The sequence below is a fragment of the Odontesthes bonariensis genome, chromosome 5 (assembly GCF_027942865.1).
Source record: "Odontesthes bonariensis isolate fOdoBon6 chromosome 5, fOdoBon6.hap1, whole genome shotgun sequence".
In the NCBI taxonomy this organism is placed as follows: Eukaryota; Metazoa; Chordata; class Actinopteri; order Atheriniformes; family Atherinopsidae; genus Odontesthes; species Odontesthes bonariensis.
The window spans coordinates 22,362,468-22,382,671 of record NC_134510.1 but is presented as its reverse complement, the minus strand read 5'-3'; the positions used below and the strand labels follow the sequence as shown (position 1 = coordinate 22,382,671).

Sequence of the window (20,204 nt, the reverse complement as noted above, 5' to 3'; positions counted from 1 at the left end):
ATACGCACTGATGGAAAGTATTTAGTTTCCTCTGATATCAGTCTCTGCCCTGCGGGTGAGTTGGCGCTTGGCTGCAGTCCCCAGTTTTCTCTTGGTGAACGAGCTCATTAGGAGAGAGCACATCAACTGTATCAGACAAGACACTTAAAGGACTCTGTGTTGTAGCCACCTGGCCCTCATTTGTCAGCAAGGTACCCGCTGGCTGAGATGACTGAGCATCTAAATTGGGTATTTATTATTGACCAGTCTTCACACGACACGTTTTATTTCTCAGTTGAAGAATTACTCTTTACAAAGAAAAATAGCAATAAAGCTGAAAAAGCGTTAGCCCATGCAGTCCGACAGTAATGTATGGCTTCATATTATTGTCTTTTTGGCCGAGAAGGGATACTTTGTGGCTATCTTAAAATGTAAACACTGTGCTTCATGAATAAAGCCACTCTGGAGCACAGCGGCTGAACATATAGTATATAATGCAGGGCTGAAGTTTGTAGTTTTTCTTTTCCTGCAAGAAGTGTGCTGAAGCTCCTGCATGACAGTCATAGATGACAACAGCACCAATCTACTGTCAAATTTCGGCTGAGTGCTCTTCAAAGAAAATAGATGCCATTAAAGTCGTCTTACAATTTAGGGGCTGAAAGCGTTTTGTGCCCTCTATCACCTGGAATTGAAAGTTTATGGCATGTCTGATTTACTGCTCTTTCTTGAACAATTTGGCATCATTTGGCCCTATGCTCCGTGGTTTGGTAAGAATTGACGACTTAAGACAACTGCCTGCCAGTTAATAGTTAATAATGTTGAAAGTAGAGTTTCCACCGTTTTATAACGCTGCAGATACAAGAGGAGTGATCAAGTCTTTGACTTGATCGCCTAAGTGTGAGTCCAAGGCATGGCAAAGAAGCCATTTTGGTCTCAAACAAAAGCCATAACTGGCCCTACTTCTGATTTTTATTTTGTGTCTGGATGCAGACCCCCTCCACATTGTTCAGCCAACTGTAGCATTATATTTCCAAACACCTGGGGCATTCAAACATTTTACAACTTAATATGAAAACAGCCATTTGAAGTTACACATCATCAGCTTTATGAAATCTAGTCATGCTGCTTTTTGTCTTTCGAGTGCACTGTGTAAATTAATAAAGATGTTGGACTCTGGCTACACTTGAGTGTATTTTGCCAAGAGACCTCGTCAGTCAAAAATCTGCCCTGGTGCTGTATTCAATGCAGAAAAAAAAAGAACCAAAAAATATCAGCAATCAATTAGGTGAGGCTGTTTGACCTCTTGATTACACTCACTGCTTGTTGCAAACGGGTTGATCATGATGTAAAACATAGTATTATAATACTCAAATAATCTAATCCTGAAAGCATGTTAATTTCAAATGCAGTTCATCTGAATCACTGACAAAAAGAGTGACGTACACTCCATGAGGTCCGATTTTAATAAACCTAATGCTGACGCTTCCTTTTGTGTTCTCATGTTGTAACCGTTTATCTCCATTTGTTTCACTGCTTTGTCATCACAGGTTTAATTAAGCGAATGAATCAACAGATATTTCTCAGGAGTAACTTTAAAGAAAATGATACACCCCCTCCCTCCCCACGCAGAACGCACTGTATAAAAGATGGGCAATGTTGGGAATCTGACAGAGGCGCTTCAGACGGTGAGAAAACCGACAACAGCTGTACTTTTAACTGTAAGGGTATATTTAATTTTTCTAACATTTCAACTACAAGGCTTACTACTTAATTTTGGGCAGGAAGTTCTAGATGTAACAGCTTTAATGGCTGCAGATAATTAGCCATCTGAGTATAAATCTAATATGGAGCTTGTCTTTCTGATTTTGGTGTAGGCTTTGTTGTAGGACAATCATCTTTTACACTTCATTCTGACTTAATTTTCCTTTGATCCAGGATACCCTCCGACGCTGTGATGTCGCCGAGCATTGTGGCTCTCTGCCTGCTGGTTTGCTTTCACTCTGGTATAAATGCATATCCAGTCAAGCCTGCTGGTCCACGGGAAGGAGCATCACCTGAGGAGCTTGCCAAGTATTATTCTGCACTGAGACACTACATCAATCTCATTACGAGACAGAGGTTGGTCTTTGAACTTCTATGATTTTATGTAGATGGTGTTTAATCATGATAGTGTGCATGATAAGTATTTAATAGCTGCTCAAATGATTTTTTAATGCACAGGTATGGGAAAAGAGACAGTCCAGACTCTGTGTTTTCAGATGTGTTGATAAGGGAGATGAACACAGAGAGTGTTCCAGGGTCCGACTATATCAGGTAAATTGCTTTGCTATTCATTTGCTATGTCTATTGTCTCTATCATAAATGTGCATGACAAAAGAGTGTAAAACTTTAATAAAAAACAATAATTCAATGAAACATCCATTCTTATGAAGTCGATTTTTCTTTGAAATTTATATTTTAATTTTTTTAATTATGCTTTATGCTGGTGTCTAAGGTCATAGTTAATGGTGGTACTGTATTGGGCTGAATCCATTTTTTCTTGGTTCCAACCATAGGATATGGAATTTTTTTTACTGTACTTAGTTTTGAATGTTTTGTAACCTCTGTATGTATTCATGTAGGTATGAGGGGCTGCCCGTGTGGTGATGCTGCTGGAGCCGTCACTTTGAGACAAACTTTGAAGCTGCTCCGGTGTCTCTTACTGATTTAAAATGAACTTATGTTGCATGGAATAAACGCTGTGTGAAGAAACTTCTCTATATATCTGACTGTACCGTTGCACGTATTATTTTTTATCATTGATTGCATTCACATGTGCAGCATTCTCCTGGTTACTGTTGGATTATAGATGGTTGTAGATGTAGACATATTACTTTGGTATCAGAAGCCCTAGATGTCTATTACTGATTCCTGAGAACTGCAGATATGCTACATGGAGTACTCCAAGAGAAACCAGAACATTATGTCATGTCAGCACCAAATCCACCATTCTGAACTCTGAAGTTTGAGGTGGAGAGAATATGAAAAGAAAGATGTAATTATTGATCAGAAGCCCAGTTACTTAAATGACCATGTATACAGGGAAATGAATAACCATGTTTCTCATGTTCCAAAATATGGCCAAAACTGGGGTGAGACTCAAAACTTGGACACTAATATGCTTGTAAACACACTCGTATGGGTCTATCATGTCACTTTTGGTCACTTGGACTGACATGTGGCAAGTAGTACAACATAGTTGATGGGTTAACAGTGCTCTCTCCTGGTGAAATGACTTCTTAACAATTTGAGAAGAGGACAAAATATGTTATTTCGACTGCTAATGTCACCTTTGTGGAAGGGTTAAATAGAAATTATTTTTAAAATTAAGCATCCCATAGTTAATTCATCGGTTTTATTGAGCCTGCTGACCTGCAGTCTGACTAAAAAAAAGCCTCACTTTTTAATCCTATCAAGGAACATCTTTTTTTTTCTGGAAAGGAAATATGTTAACCACATTTCCCATATATTACAACAGCATTGCTCCATGGTAAACGATACAAGGCGCAAAACTGACCGGTCAACTTCATTATGAAACAATAAATACTGAATATTAAACTGCTGAGTGGAGAAAATCCTTTATCAACCAAGGGGAAAACCAAGGGAAAACTTGTATACTCTTAAAACCCCTTAAAACAAATTCAGTCAAGTCAAATAAATAAATAAATAACAATCAGGAGTAATTTTCCCTGTTGTCCAAACAAACAATCAAATACGTAAAAAAATAGAATAAAATAAAATAAAATAAAAAAACAAAAAATATTTTATTTAACCTCTTTTTTTTTTTTTTAAAGATAATCAGCATTTCAGCATGATTGCTTTCCAAAGCATCCAAAGGGGTCTGTATGTTGGTGTAAAATTACCAGTAAATGATATGGGTGAGCTGTGAGGGATTTCAATGGGCTACATATAACTTGAACAGCACTGGATGACATTTGCTCTGGAGAGGGGGCTCAGGCAGCACACTGGAGATGCAGCTACAAGTTATTATTGCGCAAAAGATCGGCGAATTATGAAGCTCTGAAGTAAAGGCGAGCATGGAAGGGTACTGGTTACTTACGATACACTAGGTAAAGTATCATTCATTTGAAGACTTATAAAGGGACGTTCTCATCGTAGGACCATCTAGTTTATGGCTTTCATTGAACCTACAGCTAATTTTAAGCACTGCTAGCTACTAACTAGCTAGCTGAATAACATGAGTTAGCCAACTTTACTTTAATGCTTCTTTCACAGCAGCGAGCGAAACTGCAACGGTTGGGGTTATCTGTCTTAATTTCCTGACGTATGTTGAAGTATGAATTCCCGGGTTATTTGTGAGACTGAAAGGTAGTTTACATCATACGACAGTAATTGCTACCAGTCATTAGCATTGCTAACTTGCTCGCATGTGAGCTAAGAACCCACACGGGACACACACCGATTAAATACGACCGAAGAAGACCTGACCTCGAGAAGTTTCAGTGTACAACTATACCTATAACTCTAAATGTATTTTTATTTAATGGTGGAATAAGGGTTTGCAACAGATATTAGCCTTCAATGGCTAATTACCGTTCTTGCTAAACATTTTGAAGATGGTTACACGTGCGCGTGTAGCTTGACAGTAGATTGTGATCGCCGGAGCAAAACGTTTCCTTAAGAGATCGATTCTGAACGGACTGGTTCAACTTACTTCTCCATGACTCGAGAAGCTGCAAACAGCTAGTGTTCGCTCTTACACTCTCTCTTCAGGTGTTTGACAATAAATTAAAAAAAAAATAAAACTTTGGCGCATCTGTTGGCTCCATGTGGGTGAACATCAGAAGCCTTTAACCGACTGTGGGGTTGGAACAGATTACATTATGCGGTCACAAACTGAACATAAAGTACATGGCAATCTTTTTAATAAGCATGGCAGTGTATAAGTTAACAACATGTAGAATTAAACATTAAAAAGATTGCACCATGTAGTTAGAAATGGATACAAAGTCGAGTTTCAGAGATGATCCCTTTCACTCCTTATGCATCTCATGGTATACTCGAAGCAAATACAGCAACATGGATGTGGTATATTTAGCACTTTTAGTTGGTCAAGTTAGAGTAGCATCTCAAAAACAGCACCACCCCTGCAGTACAGTAGGGAAACTGTCACATAACCCAAGAGCAGTTCATATTTAAGAAGTGTTGATAAAAGGGGGAAAAAAAACATTGAATCGTAGTGAAAAAAACAAGCCTGAGGGTAAAAACTAATACTCAGAAGAAGATATTTGGCTTTTAGGATTGGTTGAATCATATTTCTTTTACGAAAACACACTTAAAAATGCTTTACAGGTGTATGGTATTGTTTTCTTTTAAGCTTTTGTTGCCACATTTCAAAGATTTGATCAAATCTCTATTAAATTCAATTCACTTTGTTAATTTGATACCAAATCTGGCCATGCTTATCAGAATCGGAAAGAAGTGGTCTGTAGGGTTTTCTCCGAGAGCAGTGACAGAAGCTTGTGGTTCCAGCTCATTGAAGGTAGCTATGCTTCCTCTTACAATGGGAAATGGGTCGGTCACCTTGTTTTAGTGCATGTACCCTGTTTTAAAAACAAAAACTGCATACGCACACTGACTTTAATACGTTTTAATACCATTTTCATCAGTACTTTGGCAAAGTTATTTTATCACCAGTCTTAATTCTGGTCCAGCATGAGGTTTAAAAATGAGAAAAAAAGGATTTGTTTATATATTAAGGACTGCGTATTAAATGCTGATTTCCAGGAGCGACGCATGTTTCTGAATATGGAATTTATTGTCCATGTCTGTTGTGCGAAGTAGATGACTTGGACCACTGTTGCATACAGCAATCTTCTTATTAATTGGACTTAAAACGTATCCCCTTTAAGTGAAAGGTTTATTGCTCTTCGAGTATTTTTAAAGCCACAGAGCGTAAAAGTCACTGACATTTAGCGGTCATATCGGAGATGGAGCAGCCATCTCAAGTGCCATCCAGCCAGTAACGAGCTGCAAACTGGATCCATATCAGTTAGCGAAATTACTGACCAAGTGATTCTGACCCCAACCAACCAGATTATCTTGGTGAGCTAGTCCAGGTGCTCATTGTTGGCCTGCCTCACTGATGATTTAAACACAGTTGGTCGGTGAGTTCTTGCCTTGCATTTTTACCTTTGGCTCCGTGTAATTGTAGAAATTGGCGGATTTCATTGACACTATACGGACGCAGTATAATGTTGCGTTTATGATGTGCATACAGTCCAGTTTCTGGTTGAACGTGGGCGCCTGTGTCGAGAAGGCCCACAGTCCTATTACAGCGGTGGTAGATCTGTTTTTATCTGTTTGGAGAGCATACTTGTACAGAAAGCCTCTGTTGTGTGTGGCTGGTACAACCTTTTACCAGAGGGACGAGAGACATATCAGGCTGTCATTCAATTGTCTTCTTTGTCATTCTCCTGTTTAATAAGCGCCCTTTTGTGCTAACGTGCAGATATCACATTAAGACAATTACTATTTTGTGTTTTTCATTTGTTTATTTCTGTTGGCTTTCTTGAAAAGTATTTTAGAAAATGTGAGCTTGGTTTATATCATTTCATTTCTTGTATAGTATGGTGATCTCATATTGTGCACTACACTGACTTGAGTTGGTTTCCTACCTTGTCCAGCTCTCCAGTTGCTCTGGTTTCTGTAAGCGAGCAGTTGGGTGGCTTTTGACCCGGTTTAGAGTGTTTCACCGTCCCGAACTGAAGAATAATAAATATGACTGTGGCCAATGCAAAGTCTGGCTCAGGTAAGCCGTCAAAGACAAAGTCCTAAAACTATTATTTAAGAAGTTTAATAAAGTTAATTCTTTTGTTTTTGTATTCATGATTAATTTTGCACAGACATTTAGTCAACGTTGTCCAGAGATGGTTGTGTGGGCATGTCTGCTGCTGCCTGTGAGCCTCCAAATGTGTCCTCATGTGTAATTGAAAATCACATTTTAAGAAAAAGAAACTTTTTGACTTGTAAAACAGCCTAGTGCTTTAATTCTTTAACAACAGCTAAACTAATTTCTGTGATTGAACGCTCTCAGACCTCAGTTTGTTGTCTTTTTAATGGGGAAAAAAACATTACTTTAAAGTACTGAAAGAGAAGAAATTTGCTTTGATATGTTGGCTTATTAATCAAACCACTTGCTGCATTTTTGCAAAAGCAGCTAGTTGTTATATGGCTTCATTTTCTGGCTGTTTGCTGTCACTCACTACCGGGCAAATCTTGTTCAACATTTCCTTTGTGACCCTTGTTGCTGCTGCAGTAGAAATGAGGGACGTTTCTTGTGAATTGGCCCATTTAATCACTGTCCACTTGTTCTTGCTTTATACGTCTTACTGCAGTAAAAGCTTTTTTTTTCCCCCATCAATATTTTAATGTGCTCTGAGTGTTGATTGTATTTATAGCAAGTGATCAGCCTCCGTTTAAAAAAAAAACAACAACTATCATTTGTGCTTGCAATCACTTTGCAGCCAGTCTTTAAGCTCAAAAGTTGGTGTTTTTCAGCCAGATGTATTAAATGTATTTATTTTTCTCCAGCCATGCAGCAGGTACTGGACAACCTTAAGGACTTGCCACCGGGCACAGGAGCTAAAGACATTGACCTCATCTTCCTCAGAGCCATCATGGAGAGCCGCATCGTCCGCTCCCTCGCTAAGGTAAAGCACGCGTTTACCGATACTTCTCCAGTGTATTTGTGCGTTAGAACTGGCCCCTCAAGCTTTACATGAAATGGGAAGCCCTTTCAAGATCATGTTGATCATAACTTTATTGTAAAATAGAGTTCACCAGGTAGCCAGTGCTGGTGTGTGTGTGTGTGTGTGTGTGTGTGTGTGTCACGTCAGGAGAGACTTGAGACAAATAAAGATGGGAATTATATGCTTTAATTACAAGCATGTATAACCGCAATCAAGCTGCATTATGGGAAGTGGTATCCATTGTTCAGGTTCAGCCTTATTTGTATTAATTTTGTCAGCGATTACAGACCAGTGCCTGTGAGAGGAGTGACATTAGCAAAGGTTTATTCTTTGCACGACCGAATGACGGACCTCATGTTGTTTTCATATAATTATAAAGTAACCTACGTTTGTGCTGAAGTAGTTTGAGCACCTCTTGAACATCTGTAAAATGAGTTTCAATCACACCTAAAAAGAGGCTGATGGCGCCACCAAGGGATTGTTATGTAACACTGTCCTGAAAAAAATAACATGAAAATCTCCCGCTGAGATTGAGGTCATCGGGTCAAACCACCATTTCTATTAATAGAATATTTTCGTGGAAATAGTGTCACTGAGGCAGGTCACCGTCCTCATTTCTGAGAGAAAGATCCCAGCTTTGCATAGAACAGTGAATTTTCTTTTCTTAGAAGTACCCATATTTCATGTGAATAGATAGTGAATATTGATATCGGGGCTTTCTGGAGGGCCTCTGACCTTTGACCGTTGCCATGGTCAATATTAAAATCAATATTTGGGTGCTTAATTTTTTTTTGTTGTTGTTATATATTCTTAATCACTGGAATCACAAAAAACATCTCATTTCAAATAAATAATGGTAATCCAACATTGGTTGTGACCATGTAGCAAAGTGACAACTTTGCTCAAAAGATGCTTAAAAACATGTTTTGGATACAGGTTATGTGGAATAACACCAGGTTTAGCAAAGATAAGCCCGTGATTCAACATTACAGTATAAAATGATTATTTTTCATTTATTTCAGTGTATCAAAATGGGAGTTACAAAAAAAATCCAGTCATAGGGAAGCAGCACCACAAAACGTATTCATTTAAGAGTCGTTCTGACACATGCTCGACAATCCTGAATGTTTTGTTGCCTAATTTTAATAGTGTCATAATGTCTTAACTAAGTGATTATTGTCATCTTAAGTTTTATGATTTTATGGCTTGTGTTGGTTTAGGCTCACGAGCGTCTTGAGGAAGTTAAGTTGCAAGCCGTGCAGGACAATAACGTTGAGCTGGTGGCAGAGATCTTGGACTCCCTCAACAACCTGCCAGAAAAAGATGCTGCCGCTGCCGAGCTTGTCAGAATCCTTCAGGAGCCACACTTTAAGGTAATTAGGAACCTTATCACTCCCTCGTTGTTACTATGTTAACATAGGCAAGCCTGTGTTTACTTGTGTGTGAGTGGATATCAGAGCTTTCTCGTGCCACCTAATACCTCATTTTTCCTGGCGTGCCTGAGATGCAGATTGGTTTCCTTGTCACCTTGAATATTCTCCACCACTTGTGCTTTTGCGGCATCAGAGGGTGGAGCTGTCTTTCCCTAACCCAATAGCAGGCAGAGTTATGTGGGTAACGTCACGGGGGAGAAGGCTGTCGCCCACGGTGTCAGTGAATCTTTACATTTGTCGATGCAGTTTGTCCGTATTCTCTATACCATGCTGGCTTTATTTTGTGGCTGCTAGGGTAAGAGTGAGACTGCTTTGTCCTCTTTTTGTCAGTCGTTGGTCAGTGCTGTCACGAACAAATCGTGCACGGTTGACTTATTTTTGTCTTCACTCTTTTCTAGCAAGTTGTCAAAAGCTTGGTGCTGTGCTGCTCATTGTCTTTATTATTTCGGTGGATGGAACCACAGTGTCATCTTTCTTAATCGGAGGAGGGGGGGGACTTTTTGGGGATTTGGGAGTTTAAAGTCTGAGCCAAGACATTCTGTCTTTACTTCTCTCTCTTGCTCTGTTGCAGTCTTTGATAGAGGCCCACGACAAAGTGGCTGCGAAGTGCTACGAAATGCCCCACACTACGGCGAACAGCAATTCCATGTTGACGAGTTCATTCATGCCTGCTGATGCTGTCAGGATGATTGGCATCCAGAAGAAAGCTGGGGAACCACTGGTAAGTTAGCCAGACATTTAAATTAACTGCAGCTCTACAGAGGAAACCTTTAATACTCCTTAGGGGCTGTAAAGTGCTTTGCATATTTTGTGTTCTATTGACCATCTGTTTGGAAGTAGTGACTCAGTTTTATATGTTCATCTTAAGTAGGACGGGTTCTTTCACAGCAACCAGGTAGAACAAGCTGTGAAATGGGCCTGGCTGTGATTTATGAGCTGTGGAAGTGGGGTACTGACAGACTCGCACTCTATTTCAGGGCGTGACGTTCCGTGTGGCGCAGGGAGAGATGGTGATCACACGCATCCTGCATGGCAGCTCCATCGACAGGCAGGGGATGCTGCACACGGGGGATATAATCTGTGAGGTAAACGGTCTTGAGGTCGGGAGCAACCCCCATGAACTCCAGGAGCTGCTGAGCGCCTGCACTGGAAGCGTCACACTCAAAGTCCTACCAAGCTACAAAGACACACCTGCACCACCCCAGGTGAGGAGAAAGGAGGTTAGATGTTTCTATTATCGTTTCAGGTATTAATCCTGCTGAATTGGCACATTTAGTTCAGTTCAATTCAAGTCCAGTTACGTTCAATTCAAACATTTCTGCGAAAGAAATTCCGTTTTTCTTGGTGTGAAAATCAGGACCTTGAGCGCATAGGATTTTTTTTATTCTCCTGGATTACAGCTGCACAGGATTTGCATTGAGCCTGTTTGGGATTGGTTGTAAGCTGCCTGACACGACTGATTACAGAATGCAAGGCTTTTGAAAACTGAGCCCACGAGGATCTATTAATAACACTCCACACTTAAACTAGGACATACACCACTCTGTTCACTGGAGCACGTCCCTCTTGTCCTTACTGTAACAGGCACGCACAGCAGCTGACACCAGGGAGTAGTATGTAAGGTTATGTCAGACACCAACCCTTATGCCAAGAATGACCAAATGAGCTCTCTGTTCTGCTGTTTCGCACTGTGCTTGTTGGGTTTTCTTCCGTGGAAATCATCCCTAGTACTCAGTCCTATCTCTTGGTGTCTTAAGTTGTACCTGGTCCATCTCATTCAGCCTTTTGAGTTTGAGTATTCACAGCGACGACTACAAATTACAAGCTGTCTAACAGATAGTCAAATCGGTTTGAAAATAAAGGCCTTGTCCTGAAAGAGCTATTTAAGGATGATTTAATATGGATTAATGTAATACTATAGAGTAAATGCTCAGCTTGGATGTGTAAAATGGGATTTTGTGACATTGGTTACAAAGCTGCATTCTGAATAACCACTGCTTCCTCCTCCCCTTCCAGAGGAGGAGGAAAATCTGCCGTGGCTGCTACAAATGTGAAAAATGTGAAAGGCCCTCTCCAGAGCCAGTGCTTGCTCTTCTGTTATTTATTGAAATTAATGGAAATTGACCTGCAGCACATACATTTAAAGCGCTCGCTCTAAGAACACAAATGCACACTTAATTTCTATTTTCTCATGATTCTACACTAATGAAAACATGATCAGGCTGTTATTGCTGACTGATCAGAGCTCACTGGGCATATAGCTTCTGTGTTTTACCTGAAAATTGCAGTGGGTAAGTAGCCTTTTGCCTGCCATAGCATGGGAACTTTAATGGGGTAATATATGACCTGAGAAAACTGTTATGTCAAGCTTGAGCAGCAGCCAATCAAACCTAAACAGACACAATAAAATCCAAAAGTGAAACCAAATCTGCAGCAGTATAAGCAGCTCATAAATCTCCCTGCATCGTCAAAAATGGTCCACTTTGGGCTCAGATTTGATCCCTCCCTTTGTGGGAGTCGTTTTACCCAAAGAAATTATGTTATCCAGTGTAGGAAGAGCTCGAACTTTGCTTGCCCTGACATGAATGGAGCTTATCATCTGGAAAATACCAAGGTGTTCAGAAGGGAGGGAGGCTGTGTGGCGAGAATATCAACACGCAGCTATATTTTCACATAGCAAGTAGTTGATGCCGTCGTTTTAATTCCATTTAACGGAATTGAATGATGCCTTGCGAGCGTCAAAGAAGGAAATTGTTTGCAGCATAAAGAACGAGGTTAGAAATATCGTTTGATGGAACTTTAAAAGGTGCACTGTCTTGTTCAAACTTTGAATTGTAGGTTTATCTGAAGCCACACTTCAACTATAACCCAGCCACAGACAACTTGATCCCCTGTAAAGAGGCAGGCCTGGCCTTCTCCAAAGGGGACATACTTCATGTAGTCAACAAGGAGGATCCCAACTGGTGGCAGGTGAAAAAGGCACACGCTTACAAGGAGCTGCTGATGAGCTCGAAGAATCTTCTAAGAGATCAACTGGGTGGGTTTATTTTTATTTGTATGTAAAATATTCAAACCAGTGGTCTGGTTTCCTTTAAGGCGTGCAAAGTTGTTGGTGGAGCTACGGGCCTCATCCCTAGTCAGTTTTTGGAGGAGAAGAGGAAAGCTTTTGTGAGAAGAGACTGGGACGCCGTTGGTTCAGGTCAGTACAAATCATATTCCCACTGTCTTATCCTACCAGTTACTGTAGTTAAGCTTTCATAACAGTGAGACATCCCTGGCGTTTGGAACCACCGTGCAGTGTTCTGACACCTTTTGTACTGTGTGTGTCTCAGGGAAGCTCTGTGGCACTCTAACTGCAAAGAAGAAAAAGAAAAAAATGATGTACCTCACTTCTAAAAACGCAGGTGTGTGTATAACAACCGATTCTAATTCTTTTTTTTGTGTTTGTTTTAAGTGCATCAGTGACAAACAGCTCTCATTTAGCATGTGTATTGCTTTGAGCAGAGTTTGACCGTTATGAGCTGCAGATCTATGAGGAAGTAGCCAGGATGCCACCGTTCCAAAGGAAAACACTGGTTCTGATTGGAGCCCAGGGAGTTGGGAGGCGGAGCCTCAAGAACAGACTTATTGTCATGAACCCTCTGAGATATGGAACCACTGTCCCCTGTGAGTGTTTGAGGCGTACAGCTGACATAATTGAATTGTCTGCACTCTGTGTCCTGCCAGGGGTACACGTCACCCCTCTCCTGAATTATTATTATTATTATTTTTATTTTTTTTTCCCCCTTCAGTTACGTCACGCAGTCCCAGAGAAGAGGAGAAAAATGGCCAGAACTACTGCTTTGTGACGCGAGAAGCAATGGAAAAAGACATCAAGGAGAGCCGATATCTGGAGCACGGCGAGTACGACGGCAATCTTTACGGCACCAAGATCGACTCTATCCTTGAAGTGGTGGAAACGAGGCGAACGTGCATCCTAGACGTCAACCCACAGGTCAGTAAAAGATGGACTCTCTGTGCAAGGAGCTGTTTTTCCTAAAGCTTGAGAAGTGACATTATATTTTATGCCCAGGCCCTGAAAGTGTTGAAGACTGCCGATTTCATGCCGTTTGTGGTGTTTATTGCTGCTCCTGAGCTGGACACGCTAAGAGATATGCACAAAGCTGTGGTCGATGCTGGCCTTACTACCAAACTACTCACAGTAAGATGAATTGAGTTCTTAAATCCCTTAATAACAGTAATGAGAGGCGTTTCAGTGATCAATACTCAAGAATGAATGTTCGCTCCATCCATCCCACAAATGGGCTCACTTCCTTTTCTGCAACAGGAGAATGATTTAAAGAAGACCGTGGATGAGAGTGCCAGGATCCGGCGGGCGTACAGCCACTACTTTGACCTGACTATTGTCAACGACAATCTGGACAAGGCCTTCGACAAGCTGCAGGATGCTGTAGAGCAATTATTTGTGGAGCCGCAGTGGGTTCCAGTGAGCTGGGTCTACTGATGTTTAACCCCCCTACTGGATAAACGCTGTCGTGTTTGCTGCCAGGCCCGGGATTAAAGATTTTCAACACTGTGCTGCATATACAAAGAGTGGGGCATCGACCGTGTGTGATTTGGGTCTCACACAAAGCTGCATCAGAGTCACCTTAATCTGAATCGCCAGATTTCTTCCTAGCACACTATGCAACTCACAACACACAGGAAGTGTACTTATTTATTGGCAAAGTATTTTTTAAAGGATGTTTTCTATTCATATGGATTTGGGGGTGGGGGGGGATTCTGGCCCTCGTGTCAGATCGTTTTTAAAGCGACTCGTTTCTTTGCCGCGTCCACTTTTAATTTCACATCTGTAAGATAGGTAAATTGTATTTATTCTGCAGGAATGAGGGCTCGCTCATTGAAAAGGATGATACCTCAGTGTTAACAGTTTACAGTGCATATATGTCCAGTGCTTCATCTCATTTTGTCACTTCAGACTTATTGTCATTTGCGCAGTGCAGTCATACGTTTGAGACCTTTTGTCTCCAGAAGGCAACCCCCCCCGGACATGTTTTCAGCTTCACGTCATTAATGGAGAATGTCTTGCCAGACACTGTGTAATGTTGCACAGGAAGAAGAGCAATAATGTAATATTTACCCAGCATTTCTCTTGTCACTCATGCACAAAAGACATTATGATTATTATTAATGCTAATCTTTTGTCACACATTAAAGAACTTGTGTTTGACCGTTAGACCAGTGCTGTGTTCGTGATAGAAAAACTTTCCACAGGACTCCTGAAACAGGGTACTGAATCTCAGAGAACCATCCCTTTTGATGTGATATTACTAAAATATAACAGTTTTAAATGAAGTTCATATTTACTTATAAAAGGTATATTTTACAGGAGTTCAGATAAGATGTATTTTCAGATGTCAAATAAATAACTGGTGTTTTCTAATGATCTGCTTTGCTTTTGCCTTTTTTCTTTCAGCAGAACTAGCAAACGAGTTCAGAATCCATTTAAAAGCTGAGGAAAAAGCAACAACAACTTGTTTTGTCGTGGTTTAGAGCCATGAAAGTATGCACCCGTAAGTTGAAACAGTTTCCAGTATTTGCCCGACCGCAGCACTCCCGACTCTTAACATGTCTGCAATTAAATCCCACAAAACTTTTGAAATGTTCAAGAACCTCAGGATCTCAAGTGGTTCCCGATGAGGTTTGCAGTTTTAACATTTCGACTCTTGACAGATGTAATACTTTTTATTTTTGTGTCGAATGATTCAATATTTAACAGCAGGGCATGAAAGTAAAACTCTGAAACCTTAAAGAATGGTGAAACACGTTTTTACATCAAAACCAAAAGAATAATTAAAAAAAAAAAAACTCAACCGAGTCTCTCGGAAACGTGGCTGATTCATCCCTCGAACATGAAACGTAGTCCAATTCCACTCAGTTCTCTACATCAGATTGTTCTCTACATCAGATTGTTCTCTACATCAGATTGTTCCCACGAAACTGAATAAAACTGGCCAAACAAGTCCATTTCAAAAGCGGTGGGGAATGTAGTGCGTATTGCTCCCTTTTAATGATTATGTCACCATATTCATGTAATCAAGTTTTATCTATAAAATAAAGAAATCGGTTGAAAAGAATTGCCTTTTCCAACAAAAAGCCGTAGGTTGAAGTCCTAATTGCTTACATATTTTAACAAAATTTCGTACATTTTTACAATTTTTACAACAACTATAACCCCAACATATGAAATCAAAAAGTTTTGAATGTTCTTTTTGACGTGTAGCACCACTGGCAGTTGAGATGAAAGTACCAAAGATGGATACATCTGCATCTAATTTCAGTATTTCAAGTTTCTGGTGGATTTTAAAAAAGGCGTCCCCTGTTCAACCACAGTGAGCCAATGACGCAAGACTTCTGACAGCGACACACAGGACCAGAAGCCTATTTCTTGACTCGTTTTTAGTTTCTGTCTGCACCAGGTCCCCGTGTTTCTTCAGGGACACATTACACGAAGCAAACAGGTCTTTAGTTTTTTCATCAATGCCCTCGGTCAGGGCTGCGCTGCTCTGCGCCCCATTTCCTGATACACACTGCACCTAGAAGAGATGTGAGAAAAGTACAATGGCAGCTGAATGAATGGGGAAAATAATATGTAATAATAGCCAGATGCTATATTTTTGTTTAGTATTAATTTTGCCAACGCAGTCTTCACTAACCAGTCGCTCCAGGGCCTGTAATGCTGTGGGGCTGCTGCATTTTCTCAAGACGGCAATAGAATCCTGTGTCATCTCTGAAAGATGGAGCCCATTTACAGCATGAAAAACAACTTAAGGAAATGAGACTTTTTTTTTTTTGTTATGATAATTTGCCTGCAGAGGGAACTATTCAACTCCATGCATTTTTCCTTCCGACCTCGAAATTTTCTTCCACAGACTGAAGACAAAGGCTGAGCAGAGGACAGTTTTTCTCACCATCCAAGGCACTGACGATGAGAAGAAAGGCTGTGAGGATGGATTTGGACCGGTCTGTCTGAGCTGGCTCCATCTGACCAGACTGCTCCAAAAGTACAAGAACTGCTTGAATGTTCTGCCGATGAAAATCTGTCAGTCCAGCGTTATCCAGGCCAGGTTTCTTATCCACATACATCTGGTCCAGCTGATAAAGAGAGAGATGTCAATGTTTACAGTCCAACGTAATTTCATTCACACTCTTTAAGGCGGAGACCTCTGTGTCGCACATACCACGTTCTGAAGTGCGCTGACGGCTGCTGGGTGCTCCATGAGGTCTGTGATGTGCTGGAGCAGAGAGGACTTGGTGGATGCAGGGAGAGATGAAAGCAGCTGGAAATGATCCTTCAGGCGAGCCAGCTCTGCGGTTAGAAAAATACAACACAATACAGACCTGTCATCATTCACTTCATGCACATCCAGCAAATTAAATGACCAGACATCAAATACATGGAATATGACTGAGAAGGGAGTAGTGTGTCCTTACAAATAAGTCCATGAAGCATGGGGTATTTATCAAAACTTTTCCCACACTGAAATGAATACAGAATGCCTGTTGAGGCCAGCTACTGACTGTGTCAATAGAAAATATTTACCACAGCCCAAATCCTTGCTAAAACACAAAAGGAACAGAAATACAGCAACATAAAATTACACTACATGGATAACTGAATGGTTTCATGCTTCAAAAGGAATCCTATTATGTCAGGCAAAGCACGTGTTTATGAACAGTAATTGTCCCATTCCAATCTGATAACGCGTAGCTGGGCCTCAAATCTCTCGAGGGCCTTTGTGACATGAAACAACCATCTTCAGTTGGAAGTTTTCACATCCAAAGAGAAAAACAGCAATTTACCTTGTTGCAGGAAGTCACTTTCAGAGGTATGCACGACTCCTTTCTTGGCATGGCCGTCTACTTCAAAGCCGCCATGGGTGTCCAACATCAGACACAGCTCTGTGGACAGTAGGTTCAGTTTCGGAAACAGAGTTAGTCAGTTCTCCTATTAGAAAAAGGCAGCGCAGTTTATCTGCAAAGTCAGGATACACTTTCTTACCAAAGCGCCCATCCTGCTTGACCTCCAGCTCGATAAGGCCATATGCTATTGTTGCGTGGGTAGGAATCTCCATGGTAATGTTACTGTCTTTACTCAGGCTCCCATTTTCCTTCAGTGAAAACTGAAGAAAGAGTAACAGCAGAGCAACCAGCTGAAACAAATCATGCAAACTCCCAACAGAACTGCTCAGTTTTTGGAAACTGATTAAAAGGAAAAAGCAATGCAATATTACTCTGCATGAGGCGTGGCAAAGATGTCAAAGCATTTGTGGACCCACCTGACTTCAAAGAACACGGCAATACCTTGTAGCCTTATTTGATACCTTCCATGAGGCTGCAATGCATTCATTTCAGAAATATTTTTCATCTCCTACAGTGCTTTAGCTTTTCTTTGAGTGTAAAAAGTTCACAGCAGCAACTGTTTGGCACCCACAGGAACCAAAATAATAAAACGGGAAGCAAAAACTGTTTTTTGTTGTTGTTTTTTTTCCCCCCAACAGCGAGGGAGTCATGCCACTTCTTCTTTTTTTTTAAATATTTTTTTTGGGCTTTTTATGCCTTTAATGGACAGGACAGTTGGAGAGAGACAGGAAGTAGGGAGACGAGAGAGGGGGAAGACATGCAGCAAAGGACCGCCCGGTGCGGGACTCGAACCGGGGCCAGCTGCAGCGAGGACTGTAGCCTACATACATGGGGCGGCTGCTTAACCCACTACGCCACCGACCGCCCCATGCCACTTCTTCTTAACATGTAAACATAAAATATGTCTGTTGCATGGTCGACACAACAAGAAGTAAAACTGAAAAGACAGATCAAAATTGCCACGAAGGGAAACAATCCCTTCGGCACATTGAGGTAGCCTATGAATAATTTAGAATGAAACTTTCTGAACCTTTCGGCCCTTGGGCCCGCAGGAGCTCAGGCCCCCTCCACACTGTCCACTCTGCTGCACCTCCTCGATGACCGAACATGGCTGAGTTGTTAAAATGCGCTCCTTCACGATCCCAAACACCCGTTTGTGCTTCTCTTTTGTCTGCTCGATCAGACAGTGGGACATGTCCAGAACCCTGAGACAGTAAATTCACAGAAACCTCAACAGGAATAATCATGGGACATCGGATTTGATCAAATACACCTTGAATCTGTTGTTTCTTAAACTGATCGGTGTATTTTTAAATAACTCATGCGAAAAGGAAAATTCAATCCAACACTAACGCTCTGACAGCATTTTTCACGGCGCTTATGTTCAACTGGGCCTCGTGTTTTGTGTGAAACTTTATGGTTGGGCAAAGATCACTTCAGCTGATCTTCACCGGAAAGAATGCCAGAGGGTATTTAGCACAGCATCATGTTTGGGAACATTTTTTAAGCCATCAGACTCAAAGGATTTAAGTGGGGATGCACACCTGTCTTTGGAGTCATGCAGCAGCTTCTGCACATCCACTTCTTCTTTCTTCAAACTGCCAAAGGACGACTGGAGTTTGGAAGAGTCTTTACCCTCCAGGTTGACGCTGCTGTTGCCAAAACTGACATTCAGGGTTCCCCGAATGTTGTCACCAAAGGTCCCACTGTATTTGATGAAGTCTGTCTCCACCACAACTGTGGGAAATGACGAGATTTGACAATATAACACTGCGGATATTTCATTGGGAATTAGGGCAATCACCAGAAAAGAAGATTTTTGATAAATACCTGGCTTAATAGGTGTGTCTCCCGTGAGTATGTCATTGAGGTTAAAATCAGTGGGAAGATACTTGGGCTTCTGCCAGAACCAGAAACGCTTGCGCTTCACCACCACAGTCAGCACCGCGATAACGTCATTCAAGCTGGACGCTGGGATCAGTAAACCCCCTTTATCCACCTCCTCCACAAAGTTCTTGGTGGCTATGGCGAACATCTCCCAGTTGGATCGAAACCTGCGAAGACGAAAGTGAAGCCAGGTTTGCAAGAGACAGAACAGGAGACTTGTTTATGCGGAAGAGCGCACCGCCCATGTGCTCCAGGGCAAGAAATAAAGCGGCGGTAATTACTTGCGTAACACATCCATTTAAATGCTTTTCCAACTTAAAGATTTAAAGATTCCCAGCACTTAAAAGTCATTTCAGACCAATGTCTTTCTAACAGTTCACGCGTAAAACTAAATGCTGGAGGCATCAACAAACGCCCAAGTCTTTGTTATGATCGATTTGCGGTTCGTCTGGTCTGAACCGCAAAAATAGTGTCACGAACGCGTGACAAAGAATTGAGTCGTGTTACCGCTTTCCTGAAGTCTGAAGTCCGTGCTTTAATGGGTCACCAGACGTGAGTGAGGACAGACGCTGCTGGGCCAAACGTCGGTGTTGCACAGTTATACCTCTATCTCTGTTTTGGACAAAACATTCATACTGCCCCACTGCCCCCGCCTCCTCCGCAGGAGACGAGGAACTGTAAAAAAAAAAAAAAATGTATAAGCCTACCGGTCGGCAGCTGCTATCGCTGCCGCTTATTCTGCCAGTTCAGCATATGATGCCCCTCAAACCTGACAACTGTCAGTGAAAAGTTTTTGAGCTTTCACATGTACCAAGGGTCACTTTTTTCTGGACACAACACACTTGTTTGGACTCTGACTGCTTTTGTCGATGAGGAACAGGTGGCTGAACATCTTAAAGGCTTTACACACTTATCAATTACTACTTTATGCAGCATATTTCTGGTTTAAAATATTGAGGGAAATTAAACTGTGACGGTGGCGGGATTTTGTAGATTTACCTTTTGTATTATTTGTCGCCTCCTAGTGGCTATGCAGGGTCAGTCAGGAACGAGTCTCAGATTTTAGATGAACAGCAACATCACACGCGCACATATACAGTTTGGAGATGATTGTACATTACTGGAGTATTTTCGTTTTATGCTACTATATACTGCAATTCCACTTCATTTACTCCTCAAAAATGGATTTACCCGCTATTGTTTTATGTTACTTTAAACAACAAAATATTCT

At 41.2% G+C, this 20,204-nt stretch overlaps 3 protein-coding genes across 5 annotated transcripts; 2 read left to right on the top strand and 1 right to left on the bottom strand.

Annotated features, from left to right (window-relative positions):
- Positions 1-1,657: 1,657 nt before the first annotated feature.
- Positions 1,658-2,670, top strand: LOC142380747 (peptide YY-like). The gene is made up of 4 exons (XM_075466651.1): positions 1,658-1,697; positions 1,915-2,097; positions 2,200-2,292; positions 2,601-2,670. The coding sequence occupies exons 2-4, from the start codon at positions 1,934-1,936 to the stop codon at positions 2,623-2,625; spliced, it is 282 nt and encodes a 93-aa protein (XP_075322766.1). The 5' UTR covers positions 1,658-1,697; positions 1,915-1,933; the 3' UTR covers positions 2,626-2,670.
- Positions 2,671-3,936: 1,266 nt separating this feature from the next.
- pals2a (protein associated with LIN7 2, MAGUK p55 family member a) lies at positions 3,937-14,606 on the top strand. 2 transcript variants are annotated; one of them, XM_075465357.1, is made up of 13 exons: positions 3,937-4,088; positions 6,666-6,790; positions 7,573-7,691; positions 8,951-9,103; positions 9,735-9,884; positions 10,141-10,368; positions 12,002-12,133; positions 12,260-12,362; positions 12,496-12,567; positions 12,668-12,829; positions 12,955-13,157; positions 13,236-13,364; positions 13,491-14,606. In XM_075465357.1, exons 2-13 carry the CDS (start codon positions 6,760-6,762, stop codon positions 13,665-13,667), a joined length of 1,659 nt encoding a protein of 552 aa, XP_075321472.1. In that variant the 5' UTR covers positions 3,937-4,088; positions 6,666-6,759; the 3' UTR covers positions 13,668-14,606. The 2 variants fall into 2 exon arrangements, with proteins under 2 accessions (XP_075321472.1, XP_075321473.1); XM_075465358.1 differs by lacking the exon at positions 6,666-6,790.
- A 91-nt stretch (positions 14,607-14,697) lies between these two features.
- Positions 14,698-19,988, bottom strand: gsdmeb (gasdermin Eb). 2 transcript variants are annotated; one of them, XM_075465359.1, is made up of 10 exons: positions 19,481-19,988; positions 18,917-19,140; positions 18,631-18,823; positions 18,117-18,291; positions 17,226-17,346; positions 17,027-17,125; positions 16,405-16,532; positions 16,135-16,318; positions 15,880-15,953; positions 14,698-15,759 (listed from the first exon to the last, which is right to left on the bottom strand). In XM_075465359.1, exons 2-10 carry the CDS (start codon positions 19,119-19,121, stop codon positions 15,547-15,549), a joined length of 1,392 nt encoding a protein of 463 aa, XP_075321474.1. In that variant the 5' UTR covers positions 19,122-19,140; positions 19,481-19,988; the 3' UTR covers positions 14,698-15,546. The 2 variants fall into 2 exon arrangements, with proteins under 2 accessions (XP_075321474.1, XP_075321476.1); XM_075465361.1 differs by having other exon boundaries at positions 18,917-19,988.
- Positions 19,989-20,204: the final 216 nt, after the last annotated feature.